Genomic DNA, 18,072 nt, shown 5'->3' with positions numbered 1-18,072 from the left:
TGGACTGTTAAATAAAACTCTTTGAATGATAGAGTTGAAACAAAATTAAAAATCAAAGGAAAAAAACAATCCTAGCACCCAAAGGGGTGCCTTGCATCATCCACTAATTAAAGTTTTAATGGAAGAGAAYTAAGTATTGTGCTGTAAAATAAATTATGACCGCAGTATAGTTATCTTAAAGTGTTTAAATATTACATTCATTTATGTGATGCGCTTTTGTCTACGCCTATAATAAATTACACAAGGCATGTGCTAGTTGTTCACATGTGCTGAATAACAGCCTTCTGTTTTTACTGGAAGCAAGGAAGCTTAGCACAACTAGGGAATTGAAAAATAAAATTCTGATTTATGTAAGATAGACACAGTCTAATTCAAAGCAGCTTTCCTTCTATYAGGCTCCCCCTCAACACACATACGTACACCCCCTTTCCCCCAAAAAGGTTCCTTTGATGGCTTTGTGTTATTGCTGTGCTGTATCAAAAAAGTCATAGCCTGGTGACTAACACTTTGATGAACAGAAGTTAAGTTTTGTTTTTCCTTCCTCCCTATGACTGATCTGTCTGCTTGAGAACATCTACCATTAACTTCCTCACACTCTCCAAATACGCAGACTAATCTAGGCATGGAATCACCCCACCATTTGTCTGTCAAAAATGGGATTACTGAAATTCAGAGTCATCTCCATTGTTATCTGGAATGTAGTTCYGATGGGTGAGCACCATTCGTCCTGTAGAGGAGAAAGTTTGTCATGTGGACATTTACATAACACTCAAGGCAGAGTCTTAAGATATCTTGTGCAGGTGAAATCTGAAAACAAAAAAAGGTGACAGTTTTCATCCATAGTGCAGAGCTGACATTTCTAGTATGTTCTGTCAGAAGTTCAAGAAAGCTGGGCCAAGCTGACTTAGACTTGGCAAAAGAAAAGAATGTGCTCAAGTCTATCCACCAGCAAGACGTGAATGGCAACGTAATGATTGCCCTTTTTTCCGATTTGCTTTTTTCTTGTTCTTATTCTTCTGTTTGTTCGCACCCTTATTTTTATCTGATTTTTTTTTCTTTTCATCCTCCTTAAACCATGGACCCCAGACTCCTCCATTAAGCTTAGGGTTACTTCGCGGATCCTTAGGTGGGTATCGAACAGGAACTGCAGTCTTATTGAACTGCGAAAGTCTCCGCAATAACTCCTTCACTACATCTGGATACCTTGCAGAAAGGTCCACTCGTTCATATGGATCAGCAGTTATGTTGAAAAGCCACACTGTTTTGCCTGCTGACCAAGAGACACGCTCATTATGCCAGCGATTGGGGCCTGCATTGCTAAAAGCCTGTGGAGGTACCCAGTCACTGTATCCTGGATTTCCTGTCAGTAGTTTCCAATGATTCACTCTGATGGCTGATTGGATTGCTGTGTTCCAGATCCCATAGCCTGCTGCCCAGGACCCATTTTTGGCTTTGGTGTAAATAGGGTCAATATTGTGTAAGATGTCTACCCTTGGAGAACGTCTGCCTTCGCTAATGGTTTCCCATATATCATAGCCATCCAGCTGGATATCTTCATCAATCTGCCCTTCTGCCAGTGTGATCAAAGTAGGGAACCAGTCTGTGATGTGCACAAGCTCCTTACACACAGATCCTTTGTTTTTCAGAAGGGGACTATGGACAAAACCAACAGCACGGATTCCTCCTTCCCAATAGGTCCCTTTGCTTCCTCTGAGAGGCCAGTTACTTCCTCCAGCCATTGGCTGCCCGCCATTATCTGAAGAGTATATGATAATGCTGTTCTCATAGTAACCATACTTCTTTAAAGCAAGAGTTACGTTGTTTATGGCTTCATCTAAACAAGCTAGCATGGCAGCGTATCTTCGCCTGTTTATGTTATTTATTGATCGATAATGTTCAAAATACTTGCCTGGTGCCTGAAGAGGTGAATGAACAGCTTGGTAAGCAATATATAAGAATATAGGTTTCCTGGGGTTATGAGAAGCTAAGATTTGTTGTACTTTTTGTGTGTACATCTGTGTTGAGTAGATGCCATTGTCATGATCCCAAGCTGCATTGTCGTTCTCATACAGGTCATAGCCACATATCCCAGGGCTGTCACATTTGAAGTGAGTGTAATAATCACCACTGCCTAAGAGTGAGCCAAAAAAAGTATCAAATCCCCTCTGCGTGGGCATGCATTCTTTGCGATAAAACCCCAAGTGCCACTTGCCAACCATGTGTGTTGAATAACCAACCTCTTTCAGCTTCTGAGGTAGTGTCACGTTATCCAGAGGTAAACAGTTGGGCTGCGTAGGCCTTATAATAGAATGCTGAAGTCCTGTGTGTATCTGATACCTGGAGACAGAGGAGGAGACATATGGGTCAGGCAAGGAGGAAAAGAGATTTACCCATGAACACCTAGGTTTACTACTCAGCCCTGGTGAGGTCTCATCCAGTTCTGGGCTCCCCAGTAAAACAGAGACATGGAGCTACTGGAGAGAGTCTAGCGTAGGGCTATGAAGATGATCAGAGGGCTGGAGCACCTGCCCTGTGAGGAACGGCCGYGAGAGCTGGGCCTCTTCAGCCTGGGGAAGAGAAGACTGAGGGAGGATCTTACCAATGTGTACAAGTACCCGAAGGGAGGGTGTCAGGGGGATGGGGACAAACTCTTTTCAGTTGTCCCATGCGACAGGACAAGAGGCAATGGGCAGAATTGAACCACAGGAAGTTCYGCCTGAGCATGAGGGGGAATTTCTTCCCTGTGAGAGTGACAGAGCCCTGGACCAGGTTGCCCAGAGAGGTTGCAGAGTCTCCTTCTCTGGAGATCTTCAAGGCCCGCCTGGATGCAACCCTGTCTAACATGCTGTAGGTGACCCTGATTGAGCAGGAGGGTTGGACTACATGATCTCCAGAGGTCCCTTCCAACCTTACCGATTCTATGATTCTAGGATTACTGTAGCAGGAAAAAAAAATTTGTGCATGAAGCAATTTTTACTGTGTAAATGACAAAGACTAATGAGGTCATACTATAGCATTTGCTGAAACAAGAGAATGGCATCTGTTTCACCACAGAAGTGTTTAGAAGAGTGGTTCCCCAAACTTTTCTGACCTCTGGGCAACAATATTGAACAAGTAACATGACACAGCAACTTCATATACTCCTCTCCCTGCTGGTCTTATTATTAACTTTTTAATTTCCTGTTAGCTCTGAGCAATTTCAAAACTTAGAGGCAACGTGCTGCTTGTGAACCATTAGTTGAAGACTACTGTTTTAAAGGTAGCGGTCAAGCTCACAGATCTTTCAAGTATCTCTTACATATACTACCAAATAGAGAAAGTGGAACAATTCTGAGCAGGAACCTATGAGCATAAACTAGTACAATAGAGTTTTGCCTTGGGATCAGCTCTCTCAGCACGCACAGCACTGAAAACCTGGTGATTTGATTTCTGCTTAGCAGTCATCCATCATGCAATATGTATATGGGCCACTACTTAGCAAAGAAATTACTAATATTATAATATCTGAATCAGTTGCCAGTATGCTCATTAGGGAGCCTGGCTCTGCTCTCCCCTTGGAGTCTGGAATACTTACAATTCCATGCTCTGGCATTTATCTCTTTAGTAAGAGGCCTAAGTATGCATGCACTGCCAATACTCCAGCCAAAACTGAAAGGCCAAAATATGCAGTTACAGTGAAAGATGTTTTTTAGTGGTTGGTCATTCAAAAGCAAAGGATAATTTCACCACTAGGTCTCTTGTTCAATAGTCATTTTCTGTCCTAAACATCCAAAGAAATGTTTCCCCTCTACGAACCGAGAGTTAGTCAAAATATTTATATCTATAGGAGTAGAGATATTTTGAGGTACTTTTCTTTCCTCCATAGCAAGTTTTCACATGTTCCCATTTTGCAATGATTACAGAAGACTATTTTGATGAATACGATTTTTACAGTGCCTCATAGTTTGCTAGTGGTAAATATATCTACAGCATATAAATATCCTGGACTTTGAACATATAATAGGAGTATATTAAAAGGATACAATAATAAATTCTGAAGTATAGTCAATGTGTAAAGAATACATATGGCATCCATATGATTAGAAAATGAATTCAGTAGTAAGTCTCAAAGAAAAAAAAAAAGCCAAGTCAGTGTATCAATTTGACGCTAAAAATAAAATATAAAGGTATGCTGTAACCTAAAGACAACTTCTCCTTGAGTAAAAGAATATTTTAAATCCTCAGTCATAGATAAAACTGCTAGGTCTATCATTATGAAGCATCTTTGAAAATACTTTTACCATTATTTTTTGGTAGTAGGAACTTGGACGCCTTTGCACGTTTTGCTAGTACCACAGATCTGACCRGCCTCCTGACCTATCTAGAAGATGAAAAACATTAGGATCTATCCATCCAGAAATAAYTGGATGTTATGATGTTATATGATGTCTTCCTGGCCAAAATCTTAGAAGACAGAAATGTCTTTAATGCCTGCCAATCTGTAATAATTGTGTAACTTCCATTTTATTCTGGAATTTATTTTCACAGAACCAGAAGCTCTAGTCTAACTAATTTATTGCAGCAGCTTTGATTCTTATTCTCCTCTGCTTTAAGCTGGCCTGCACTTCCTAGGCTACAGTGCTATGTCTTTTCCTTGTGTGTCCGGCACATTTTCAGAGCATTGTTTCTATCCGTGCGCACTGTCTGCATCTGGAGACTGCCAGTCAATTGTTCCCAAACTGGCAAAGTAGTGCTGAGGCAGGAGATACTGCAGTAGTTAGAGCATACTCCCCAAACCCTGTCTTTGTGGGATTTATGTTTTACTTTTGAAAAAATGAATGTCATACACACAAGTTATCCATATCTTTCTGATGATTCAACTGCGTCATTCTTTTTCTTCTAAAAAGGCAAACTACCAGAAGGAATTCACAGTGTCTGATAACAGTGCCCCATACTCTACTCCACTTTTTCTTTGAAACTCTTCATGGAACTATGTTCAGAAGACATAATTTCATCCTCCTCCCCTTCCCACTGCCCTGTTGAATTTTTTCAGTAAATTTCTCTTATCTGATCTTAATGAAAGAAGTCTTTGCTCCCATCCTACTATTTTAGTAGAATAGTTCCTCCCTTCTTAAACCTTTAAAACTTCCTCTACCTTGAGATCAATACCCAGTTGGGCAATTCCTCTCCAATAAGCCAACTTTGCTGGAAGCCAGAATTTTCTCTAAAGTAATGTTGTTTTAATAGAGATGCTTCTATCCTTCTCCTCAGCGCTGAAGCTGGGGGTCAATGGCCAACAGGACCACATATTCCAAACTAATCTGCCTCTTGACAAAACTATACTCAAAGTATGATATTCATACAAAGTTAATTCATACAGACAATTCATAAACAACACACAGATTCCCCAGCTAGGGCTTTTCAATTATATTCCCAAGCATGGAACTCCTATGGTATTAGTCTGACAAATATTGACCCAACCAATGTCAAGAACTAGCCTCAGTTAAATATATTCTTAAGAAAGTACCTGGTATACAGCAATGCATCTTGTTTCAGCATTCCTCTCAGGAAATTACTCAGTATGCAGGCTACAATACATATATAACTGTCCTGCTTAGATTCTGGTCTGCYGCCTACTTTCATGTACCTTTGGTACATTTCCTATATGTGCATAATCTTTAGGTAATCTTCAAAGAAACACTAACCTATAATTTTTAGAATATCTTTTACTTTTACAAAAATGGTCAGGGTTTTGCTCATTTTCCTGTACTGCATGCCTTCCTATGTGATCCATTATATGCCAATACTACTTTTTCAGTGAAAGTATCTTATTTTCAAAGGACAGTCAGACCATTGATAGAAAACCAAAGCAATTTAAATAAAAGACAGTGATTATGTGGAAGTAAATGGCATTAATAGCAATGGAAGAAGTGTCTCACTACTACTGCTTTGAAACTGTACTTAAGACTGCAGGAAAACAAAAAACCAAACCAAAACAAAAGATGAAAACAAGCCAAAACATAAAATAAGAGACAGATGCTGATCTGGGAGAAGTTCTCCAGAAGACAAACTTAAGAGCTCACTAACTGCCATGAAATTTCTGCAAAACATTCTATAGATTTCATAGCTTTCCACTGCAAGACTAGCCAATTCTTCAGAATAAATTGGTTGAATTTAATCTCAAATGCAGAAAGCAATTATGATAATGAATAATCTRGAATTCATTATTATAATTACAACATTAGTACCCAATCAAATATAAGTAAACACTGACAAGCGACAGAATCTAAATTTACAGTTTTTTAGGTTTTGACCTTTATGTATAGTACTTACAAAAAGGTAGTAGTGTGACAGCATTCTGTATGGGGTGCAGGTCTGGTGCCTACTTTGAATGTTTATAGAATTCCCCCCTTTTCCCTGACCTTCCAGTTTCTAGATCATGCCTGTCTGTTTATTAGATGCCTCAAATTAGAAAAATGTCTGCTGTTCTTACAGAACAGGAAGGCAACCAAAATCTGAAACCTTGAACTAATAATACGCTATTGAAAAATATAAATAATTATTTTCATTTTTTTGTAGACTACATGTGGATGGCTCTTCATCATGCATTTTCTACTTTTATTTTTATTTTATTAGTATGAAAGCTGTTCATATGTTTACAGTAAAACACTGTACTAACTATTCCAGCTAAGGCAGCTGTTTAATGCTAGTTGACTGCTACAAAACTTCATTTACTTGTTTGTAGTGGAAGCTTTAAAGTAACTGATTCCTGGAGAGAGTGTCATGATGACTTCAGAGATCCTTCGGACCTGGCTGCTGGTAGAAATATTTCACAGGTTTCTTGAACGAACGAACGAACCAACCAACCTCCAGTCCTGAGGCTTTGCTCATGATGCAGCTTTCCAGGATAATTCCCCTTCTCTATCAATCTAGAGAGACACTGAGCTAAGCTTGTTGGTTTTTATATTACTCCTATGTTCAGCCTCATGGTGCAGTGACCATTAAGTTGTTAAAGATCAGCTGTACACTCAAGCGCCCAGATTCTTTTTTGATCTAAATAACCACAGTGACACTAAAGTCAATTTGACATGAGCTTGAGGAATACATTAACATTTGGAGGCATAATTTCCCACTTCTTATGCCTTAGTAAAGCTAAATTACTTTCCCAGGTTTCATCTGAAAAGCAAACCAAAGCAAAGTGGATCAGTGACACTACATACTAATCTCTGCACATTTTCACTMTTTCCTCAAAGCAGAGAGCAAGACTGACAGTCTGCAGAAGATGGCATGCCTCATGTCCCTGGGATGCTTATGGAGTCTTGAACYTACATACACCTAACCAGTCCCCCTTAGGAACAGTTTCCCTAAGGAGTTTCCTATTGAGAGTTTTCCCTCTCAGCTTCAGGGTGGGTTCTCCACTGAGTAAGAAGCTGGCATGTTTCTAATTTTGCAATGTGCATGTACAAAACTGCTGATTTTAAGCTTTCATAATTTCAAAATCCTGGATTAATTGTCTTCAAACAGACTCTTTAAGGCTTACTGAAGATTAACAAAGAAGCACAGCTTGAAGTTTCTAATTTCAACAACTTTAGCTAGCACACTTCTAGTCAGTACACGCATAAACCCCCCCGTATTTTTATTATGTCTGCATACCTCAGGAAGTGTTGAACAAGTTTTCTCCATTTTTAAAATAATCTCAAGGCTAGAAGCTAATACAGTATTTTAATTAAAGAAAATCACTTGTTGGAATTACAACCAGAGTGATAGCATTGATGTGTGCATGCTAAATCAGCTTAAAAGATCATAATTGATTATTATGCATTGCCTTGATAAAAATAAAATATTGCAAGACACCAGCCTATAAAATTTTAAGGTGTGCTAAGGAATAGTCTATGTGATACTACCTGAAACTTATCTCCTTTTGGCATAACACAGTAACTTGAAAAATATTCTACTATCCAGGTGAGGAAAGAGCACACAAAATAGCAAGATATTTTTGGTTTGGATGCTCTCACTCCTCAAGGTTCCAGCTTGTGGGGGAAAAATGACGATACCCACCTCGCCACTCAGAAAATATAGAAGTGGAACTCAGTGACCAGGAAAAGAAATCACATAATCAAGACTTTTTTGTAGTGGTCTGAAGCTTTAGCATTGAGTTCACAAACATAATCTTTTGAAGAAGCTGTTACTTTGGGTGGATATGTTTATTCTTATTTACCTCAAAGTTGTTTTGAGTTCTGCAAGATGCTCACAAAGGAAATGGAAGCTGTGAAAAACTCTTCTGCTTTCAGACTTCCAAACAGGCTGGTCAAGGGCATGGCAGAGTACTACAGAGCTCTTGATCAGACATAGGCCAACAGGGAAAAAAAACACATGAAAAACACAATTTTGCATCAAAAATATCTGACATGAAACAAATACTTTCTGCTGAGTCTGCTCAGAATTCTTCAGATTATTAATTTGAATCACAAACCCAAATCAAAAAATAAGCTGGAAAAAGTGGCTTTCAGCAGGTTGATACAGAAGACACTGGGCAGAGTGACAGAGCTCAGCTGATTTAAATAAGACCTAAATGGACGCACCACAGCTTTACATGAATGGCTGAAAGCAGCCCCTGAGTACCACTGAGTAGTCCCTTCAGGCTCATAACAATAAAAAATATGTAACCTGTAGCCAAAGGCTGCTTTTTTCCCCCCCATTTTGTATTAAATATCTTTACTGAAAAGTAAAATGTTTTGTAATTTTTGATGTTATTTCTAGCTTTTTCTTAACTTGAGATAGGTCATGTTTTGCTTTTGCTAAATACAACTTAGCAGGCTTTCCTGACAGAGAGAGCAGACGGCAGGCATCTCAATATCTTTTGTAGCAGTAAGTTTGAGTATCTTTAGCTTCTAGACAAGACTAGGTTTACTGAGCTCTGTCAGCCCCAGATTCTCTCTTCAGTACCACTGGTCCATGGCAACTCTGTACTATGCAGTGCGACTACATTTTCTAAACGCTAGCATAAAAGATTTGTTTCTCATGCAATATTGTTTCTGAGGAGAATATCTTCAGAAGTGTGCAGCCTGTACTACACAAGTTACAGTCTGTCTTTCAAAAATAGCAGCTACTGCAGCAGCCCAGGGACAGACTGTTTATTCTGTCATAAGTTCCGGACACTCGATTCCAAAATAAAGTTCCAAGTCACAGCTAAGGCTTCAGTTCAACATATAGTTTAAATCTGAGTGTGATTTCAGTGAGGCTGTTGGCTGAATCAGGACCAAAATAAGCAATCAAAGTTTGTGCCATGAATGAGTATTGCTATAGGTATGGAAATAACTCACAAGCCAGCTATGCAGCATTTTGTTCTAATTCTGAACTGTACTAAGGAGAGAAGGAAATGCCTTCTACAGGAGAACATGATCCACCACAAAATAGACTCTTTTGCTAAACAATACAAGTTAAGGAAAGAAAGAACGTATTGGGTTATGTTGCCTATTTTTCCACCTGTTTAATGTTGTGGGTAAGATATCCCAAGTATCCACAATATTTTCCCAGGGGATTGAACAAGATATGAAATACTCCCACCACCGCGTGAAAGCGGCACTATAGGTGGCTTCTCTGAGATGGCGGGTGCATTCCTTGCAGTAAGGAATCCCTTTACGGCAAAAAGGGGAGCACAGACTCGGCACTACAGTATGGAGGCTGCTCTTCATTGAGATACGAGTTAGTCGGAGGCTTCAAAGAAGCTTTGTTACAGCTACATACAGAACGCAGTGCCTCAGCCTAGCCAATACCATTTAATTTTTAGAAATTTGAGGGAGACAAAGACTATCCATTTTCCAAAGTTGACATGCTCCCCCTCGTCCCCAGGTATGTACCCTGACTGAACCCTGAGCATACGCTAGGGTGAAACTGGGGTGCGTAGTGAAAGCCCCTAGGACTGAGGGGCTCTCTGGGGAGTAACACTTTATCTGCTGGAGTTCTCTACCAATGCTAGCTAAACATATCCCAGAATAAACTCTATGAATCTACCCTATCATTTATTATATTTTGGCTTAGAACTTTTTATTTTTTGTAATTTTAGGAGGCAGAGRGTGCGTCAGTGGCAAATGAGTGTAGCCATGTTGGCCAGAGCAACAAATGTAAAGCAAAAAGACTCTATATGTAAACTTTAAACTCTTGCAGTGTGTTGGCCTCCATAAAACAAAACTGAAGTTTTCACATTCAGACATACACACACATTCATTTCATCTTCAGCTGTATACCTTGAATTTTTATGTGCTTATAAAACATAGTAGGAAATATCCACTTCTAAACCAAGTGTGTACATAAAAGAGTAACTGAAGTTATTTATGGTTTTATCACTTCAGCAGTGTTACTGCAAATATTTCACTTCAAAGATTCTCAAACCTCCCTTCCAACATTTTTATCAACTAAGGCTCTTCCAACAAATATAGGAAAAGAAAAAAGTCTAATGATTTATTTGTTGACAGTTTTTGTTCAGATTACCTTTTTTCAAGGACAGCAGGAGTTGAGATATCCCTGTTTAATTGAACGTTATTTGGCATGTGGTACATTAACTCAACCTCAGGATCATTTGAAAATACTGATCTCACTGACATTCGGTCTTTCGAATAACATCCTTTCACCACTGTATCACTTCGACCATGAACATTTTTATCATCCAGCTCAGGGGAATGCCAACCAGAGTTGCAGTAACAAAAATAAACTTTTATCAATAGCAACAGTCAGAGGGAATTTCAGCAAGCTCCTTGGGGTGGCTGAGAAGCCCTCGCACAGCAGCCGACTGCTGCTCTCAAGCTGGAGAACGAAGGTAGAAAGATTTTTTGCATCTCGAGGATGTGTACCAGCCCTGCCATCTTTTGTCTTCCTCATCTCCTGCTGATGGAACTGTCACCCTAGAAGTAAGGCAGAGCTTGGGGAACAACAGGAAGGAAACATGGCTCTGGAAATGCTAGTTCTGAAGGAAAAAGAGCAGACTACACAATCAAGCCAGGAGACAAAAGAAACTAAAAGCTTCATCTGCATTTCCTGGGGGTTGCTGTCCCTGGCTGCAAGGGGCAGTTCATGCAGGAAACAAATAAAAATTGTTTAATGACCCTCAAGCAAAAGTTTCAACTTCAATGGATCACACAAATGAAATTGTAATGAGTATTTTCACAGACTAGTTCCCCTCCCCCTTTTTAAAAAAAAAAACACACAAAACATTGTTAAATTCTCAGCAAGTCTACTAGTAACCTTTTCTGTCATGGAGACAATGTATCTCTTCAACATGAGAGGATAAAAAGGACAAAGGAGAATGTGGAGTAAGAAACAGCTGGAATGCACACGTGTATATGTGGCTATTGTTTTCTTTGCTCCAAGCTCACTGCAGCTGTAGAAACAGAGCAAACCATTTCCAATTTTATCACTGAGAAGAAAAAAATGTGACTGCATTATCAGTGCTCTTGGTTTCATGTCTACATGTAAATGACATGAAAAGAAAACAATTTGACTAAATACTTTACACGCCAGCCACACATCCAGTCATTTCCACCAAATTCTGGGCTCTCAGCAAAAAAATAGATYCGTTTTGATTTTACACCTAATCAACATGTTATATGGAAAAAAAGGCACTGCAGTAAGCTCATGAGAATTCTGGAGCTACACTCACAAGAAAAGTAGTTCACAAACAGAGCTGTCAAATAATTCAGAAAAAAAAATCATTTTTAGATGTATGTGTAGGTTCATAATTACAGCCTTTGCAGTATATTTCTTTGAAATTGAAAGGCAAGCAAATGGGAAAGAAAAAAAAAACAGTTTATTATTATGAGATGAAATTTTCAGTCCTGCTCTAGTCATTTTTCCAGGCAGAAAACAAGAAGTGACGCAAATGAAGTCTAAAGGCCATCAGTTGGAGTGCAAAAAAAATTCCCCCTTCAGATCCTTCAAAAAAACAGTCTGCAGACCCTGTTGCACTGAAAGAGGCTAGGACAAGAAGAGTATATCAGGACAGGGACATCACACACAGCAGTTCATAAAGGTTCTTCTCCTTGCTACAGCACTTAACTCCTGAGCAGTATGTAAATTTTAACCTGTGTGTTCATAGCTGTGGCTCAGAGACAATACCATCTCAGGTACTATTAATAGCCTAAACTAGTCATTCACACAGAAAGGGTAAATTTAATATTTCAGTGTGTCTCATTGAAGCGTTCTGCCTAAAATAATGTAAAAATGCATGTTATTATCAATGAATACACGGGCAGAATAAAAACAGTTGCCATGTACATGTATGAAATACTTTTCAGCAAAGGCTCTTAAAGTTAGTATCCATAATTCTATAACAGATTAGGAAAATTTGTTCAGCCTTATACAAAGAACAATTTACCCAATGAGTGCACCACAGGAACATGAAAAGTATCTGTTATATGTCTGCCTTTCACAAGAGCACATCCTTCATAAAAATAACATAAAATCAGGGTTGATATTTAACAATACTCCTTAGGGTAGCACCCAAACAATTATTTTCTTATTCTGTAATTAAAGTACACATTTTGACCATTTATTACTATTTCTGAATTAACATCATCCTATGTATTATTCATATATCCAGTCCTTAGAGTCTGTATCAGTGTAAATATTGTGAAATGATCTTGAATTGACAGCAAGGATGAACGAGGATAAAATAGCAAGAAGTAAAATACAGGATAACAACTACCGTATCATGTTGTTACATGGTATTGTGTATAGGGAGAGATAATAGCTTTGTAACTGAAGAATATGATACTGAAAAATCAGGATTACTTAGAGCTTCAGAGACTTCAAGTATTTTAGATACCTTCACACCACATCCAAACATTGTGAAAGCTATCATTCTCCATTAACCACTCAACACCTACATAAACATACCACTTCTGAGAGCGACATTGAAGAGTATCACAGTTTCATTGCCTTATTAAGCTTATGGATATCATGAGTCATTAAATTCAGAAACCTTATTTAAGGCTCTAAGACTCATTTAGAGACAAATTACTGGAACTATGCTAATCAAGTGGTAATACCACTATCTTTCTCGCTAGTATTTATACAACCCCTGTTCTGCTATATTAGTGTCTCAAGCTCAAGTGTCTCCAGGTAACTATTATAAAAACAGGGATTAGATTTTAGTGCCATTAATTAATACCTAGCTACTTAAATTCCATTAATTCCATTATTTTCAATAAAATATTCTTTCAGATAGCAATTTTGCTCAGTGTCATCATGATATCAGACTGAACCCATAAAGTAATTTATGGCACCTCTTTCCTAGTGTAGAGGATCACTGTGAATGCTAAATCAATTAAGAAATATTTTTGGATGATTGCTTCTGTGCCATCTCAACTCTGTTATTCTATTTGTTCTGTTGAATGCTGTCCATCATATAACATTATTGTGAAAAAGTGAAAAATATAGACTTTCATGAAGATAAAATGATTATCTCTTTCTTTATCTCCCGTATATCACAACAATTCAACATAGCAGAAGATCTACCTACAGCAAYGTCCCGTTGGGGCCAGGAAAGCCGATGGTCTCCTGGGGTGCATTAGGAAGAGTGCTGCCAGCAGGTCGAGGGAGGTGATCCTGCCCCTCTACTCAGCCCTGGGGAGGYYTCATCTCGARTACTGTGTCCAGTTCTGGGCTCCCCAGTACAACAGAGACATGGAGCTACTGGAGAGAGTCCAGTGTAGGGCTACGAAGACAGTCAGAGGGCTGGAGCACCTGCCCTGTGAGGAACGGCCGCGAGAGCTGGGCCTCTTCAGCCTGGGGAAGAGAAGACTGAGGGAGGATCTTACCAACGTGTACAAGTACCTGAAGGGAGGGTGTCAAGGGGATGGGGACAAACTCCTTTCAGTTGTCCCGTGTGACAGGACAAGAGGCAGTGGACAGAAATTGAAGCACAGGAAGTTCCACCTGAACGTGAGGAGGAATTTCTTCCCTGTGAGAGTGACGGAGCCCTGCACCAGGTGCCCAGAGAGGTGGTGCAGCTTATGCCAGTCCAGAGCTTCTGCTAGAACTGAACTCATTTTCCAGGAAAAGCTACAGCTGTGATAATGCAAAGAACAGTTTTATCTAGATTGAACAAAATGCATTTTGACTTCTCAACARCATAGATGCTTTGCTGTGGTGACATTTACTGGCAATAACAGTGGTACTGAATCATTAGCAAGAGGAATAACCTTGACTTGAAACTGAGGGCTGGGAGCCAAGAGACACAYGCTTTCTTCTGAATTCTGCTGTAAATTTACTGCATGGTTCTCAGCCTGAACTTTAATTCTTTTGTCCTTCTGACACTATTGTATTAGTTTTAGTTCCTTCTCATTCCTTTAAGCCAGGATGACACCTTTTTCCTTCTGTACAGTGCAGCAGAGGGACAACAACTAATGTTCAGAATGTCCTTTTTAGTCTTCAGATAAATGCTGTAGGAAGCAAAGCAGAACACCACCCTGGTGCTAAAGCTAGCTTCTAACTGGATTTGTTAAAATATAGCACTTATAAAATGTCTACTTATTTAAAATCATTACTAGTAGTTATCTACAAGTTCTGTCACATATTGCCAGCTACTCAACAGGATCCTACTTTCTCAGTAAATTTGCTGACTGCTGTTAGTACTCCTAGACTCTTTCCTCCTTTCTGATGTACTAGAGGAATACTGTATTAAAAATACCACCCACCACAATATATGAGCCCATTTTTTGCTCAAGACCATGACTGGTGTTGTAGGTACTATGTGCAGTTTCCAAAGAAATAGTGTATTAAAGTGTTTTATCAACCTGGAGCCCTGATGWAAGGTGTCTAACTGACAACAGGGGGAAATGAAACACCTTTGTTTATTCACAGAGGAGATTCAATATGGAATTCAAATGCTTTTATTGCTATCATCTGAGTAGATGTAGCTGTAGGTGTGTCTTTGTAACAAAGAGAGGAAGGAGTGGAGAGCAGTATTTCAGTGCTGTCAATCATTTAATGTGACAATTTTTAACTAACACAGAGATATTACATGATACGGCATAAAAAGGAAAGTCAAATGTCTGTATTCAGAGCATGATGTCTTTCTTACCTTAGAGACTTCCAAATTTCTGGAAAAAGAATAAAAGCATGAAGGCAAATTGCTCTTTTTTTCCCAACACACTCTTAAATGTTGTGGTCAACAGATTCTCTTAAAATCTCTGTATGTCAGGATTGAAAAGGAGCCAAACAACTTCAGCAGGTACCACTTCCAGCTTACTGTAATCCATGCCTTATAGCAGGAAAAAACACCCCAAAAATCCCAAGCCCAACATCTTAAATACCCCCCCCCCAAGATAAACACCGAGTGTGTTCAAGTTCCTGTCTCTGAGTTTCTGCTGAAATTAGGCAGAGCACAGGAAAATATAAGGATGCTACGTAGAGCAGGCGCTGCGGTGAAATCAGAAAACCCTCCCTCGCAGTGAGAAAGGGCAGCCCAGATGGGCGATGCTTGCAAGGTGCCAGTGTACGGGCACTGCCAAGTTCTCTTCTCCGCTTGCCTGCGCTTTTCTCCTTTCCCCTATCCTCCTGCTCCGTAGAAGAGAACAAACTACAGTCAGTAAGGGACAGAGATGAACAGTATGTCTGTTGTCTAGGCCTCCATGCAATTGAATAATGAAGCGATTTGGACAAATGCTTCCTTATTTCCCTTCTAAATTCTGACTGGCAAATCAAGTAGAACAGCACTATCTTAAATGTCACAGCTGCACTCTTTACTTTTTTTTAAACCACTAGTAATTCTTCATCCATCCTGTTCTTCAATAACATCTTCCGTTGTTATTTTCATTGTGGAAGTTTCTAGAAGCCCAACAGAAACTGAGGCCACAGCACAATAGGCAAGGAAATAAAATTCAGTGTAAGACAGGATGTGAATGGAAACAGGCACCTACTCATTGTTATTCCAGCCAAAAATCTAAAAAACCCATGACTCCTACCTGTGTAATAGTTATTTCTAGTAACAGATAAAGCATACAGAAAATATATGCTATAAAACCTCAATATTTTAATGAATCCAGGATGTTAGGAGGTCGTTTTATCCCAAACTAAGTGTGACAAGAATGATGTGTGTAATGGAGAGATACTAGCATAACTGATGCTTAAAAAAGACACATACCATCCAATATGTCAAACACACAAATCCTAGCACATTCATGGAAGCTATGCATCAATGCTGTCAGTGCTACGTGCCTGCCTTCTGCAGAGCTTCTTCCTCCCCCCACCTCGAACCATCTGTTTGATGGAGTGATATTAGCACTACACATGCTATAATTGGTGAGTTCAGAGGAGATGCCCTCTGATGCTGGAACATGTAGGTCACTCATCATGACATAAAAGGTATATTATTCATAGAAGAACTTCAAAGCAAACAGTAACCTTGCAGATGTGGCTGGGATTACTGGCCTGATTCAAAGTTCACCAGAATCAAAGACAGAGTTTACATCGACTTCACGGAACTGCAATAAAGATAAATCAACATCTTTAAACATACAGGCCCTCTGAGATAGGGAAGAACGAAGCATCTCACCAAAGTAAGCTAGCACCAGATATATACCTATGGAAAGAAACCTGCTCTTCCCAGTCTCAGCCCAGGGCTCCCCAATGGCATAAGCAGAGTTTAAAATGCTCCAGAGACAGGAAACAGGAGAGCTTGCAAAGGGGCAGTCTTGCAAGAGGAAGGATACAAAAGCAAGAACAAAATAGGATGCATAACRCAAACCGATTTTCAGTTATAGGCTAGATCAGTTCCGTGTCTTGACGATTTTTCCTACAGACTTTCATTCATCTACATTAATCAAACATTAAAATTACTATTCTACATTTCCTTACTACACAGAACTTGAGCTTAGTATCTCGTTTCCAACTTTGGAAATATTGTCTGAGAGCTACAAGCATATCAAGGATCAGTTAACCAGGTTTCTCACAAAAGTAGGTGCACACTATAAAATGATTTTTCAACTTGTTCTGTCTATCTACCCCTGCAATTCATTTATGCTCTCTAAATACACTGGTTCTTCATTAACTGTTCCAGCTGACTGGTTTAATATTCAGCCCATAATATATTTAGAATACTGGCAATCTTCCTGCACAACTGTAAAATTCATAAATAGTTCATTTTATGCCCAGTGGTGCTCTATAAACTGCCAGACCAACTATTTAGCTTTTATTTATGCTAAAAAAAACAAAAAAACAAAAAAGAAACACACTTTCAGAAAGGAGCATGCTCTGTTATGTTCAGCATGTTCAAAAGAAAAATACAACAGAGTTTGCTTGAAGAGCTAGTAGCAACAAAGCAAGATAGCAGGAAAATATCTTTAAGGTCTTAACTTGCATTCCCTGGCTAGGTGAGAGTGCAGAGTAAAAATGAATTTTGACTCTGCCTGGGGAAAACGAAGATTCTCATAACTTTCTAATGTAACCCATTTAAGTAACTGAGCAGCAGGACTGATGGTGATTTAGGACAACTGCATTAAGCTCTGCAGTAAGAATGGCTACTGCTGAACAAAGCTAAGAAGAAAGAAGACAATAGAAAGAASGGGAAGATAAAAAAAACTATGAAAACCACATTAAAATCAGGGTGGGACTTATAATTAGGGCTTGATAAAACTATGAAAATTACCTGAAGCCTTTTCATTGCTTTTATTACCTTTTTCTATGCGACTTTTTAGACATAGAGCCAGCAGTAGGCACTGTTATATAAGCAGAACATTTTCAAAACAAATATATCTTAAATTTTGAAAAGTATCTAATCTAGACATGATAATATGTAATAACAACGTGAAGGATACCATGAGCTAGTTAATAGGCAACATAATTACTTCTCAGGTTTATATTTGCGAGAAGTTAAGATTTTCCCTCCTATCTCATTTGCAGATAGTATTATTAAAAAGTTGCCTGATTTAAAATGCCAAATGTGAAAAAAACTCCTGTGGCAAACTAGAAAGTTTTCTGCACTTACTCACAATGAACATGTGACCTCTTAATCCTGATTTCTACCAGAAAAATAGTACCATGGCTGTATAAATCTGCATATCTCTTTGCATACATGAAATTACAGCTGACTCAGAC

The 18,072-nt window shown here is 39.0% G+C and overlaps 1 protein-coding gene across 2 annotated transcripts in view; it reads right to left on the bottom strand.

The window, feature by feature from the left end:
- Positions 1–256: 256 nt before the first annotated feature.
- The window catches only part of ARSJ (arylsulfatase family member J), a 43,567-nt gene continuing 25,751 nt past the window's right edge, over positions 257–18,072 (bottom strand). For both annotated transcript variants that reach the window (XM_085309086.1, XM_085309077.1), the window contains exon 3: positions 257–2,337. In XM_085309086.1, coding sequence (XP_085165212.1) covers positions 939–2,337 — 1,399 coding nt within the window. In that variant the 3' untranslated portion in view covers positions 257–938. The remainder of the gene's footprint in view (positions 2,338–18,072) is intronic.

The sequence above is a fragment of the Rhea americana genome, unplaced genomic scaffold (genome assembly GCF_003343005.1).
Source record: "Rhea americana isolate MKP2758 unplaced genomic scaffold, rheAme1 scaffold_106, whole genome shotgun sequence".
Classification (NCBI taxonomy): domain Eukaryota; kingdom Metazoa; phylum Chordata; class Aves; order Rheiformes; family Rheidae; genus Rhea; species Rhea americana.
The sequence above is the reverse complement of the archived record's forward strand: the minus strand, read 5'-3'. Positions and strand labels throughout refer to the sequence as shown.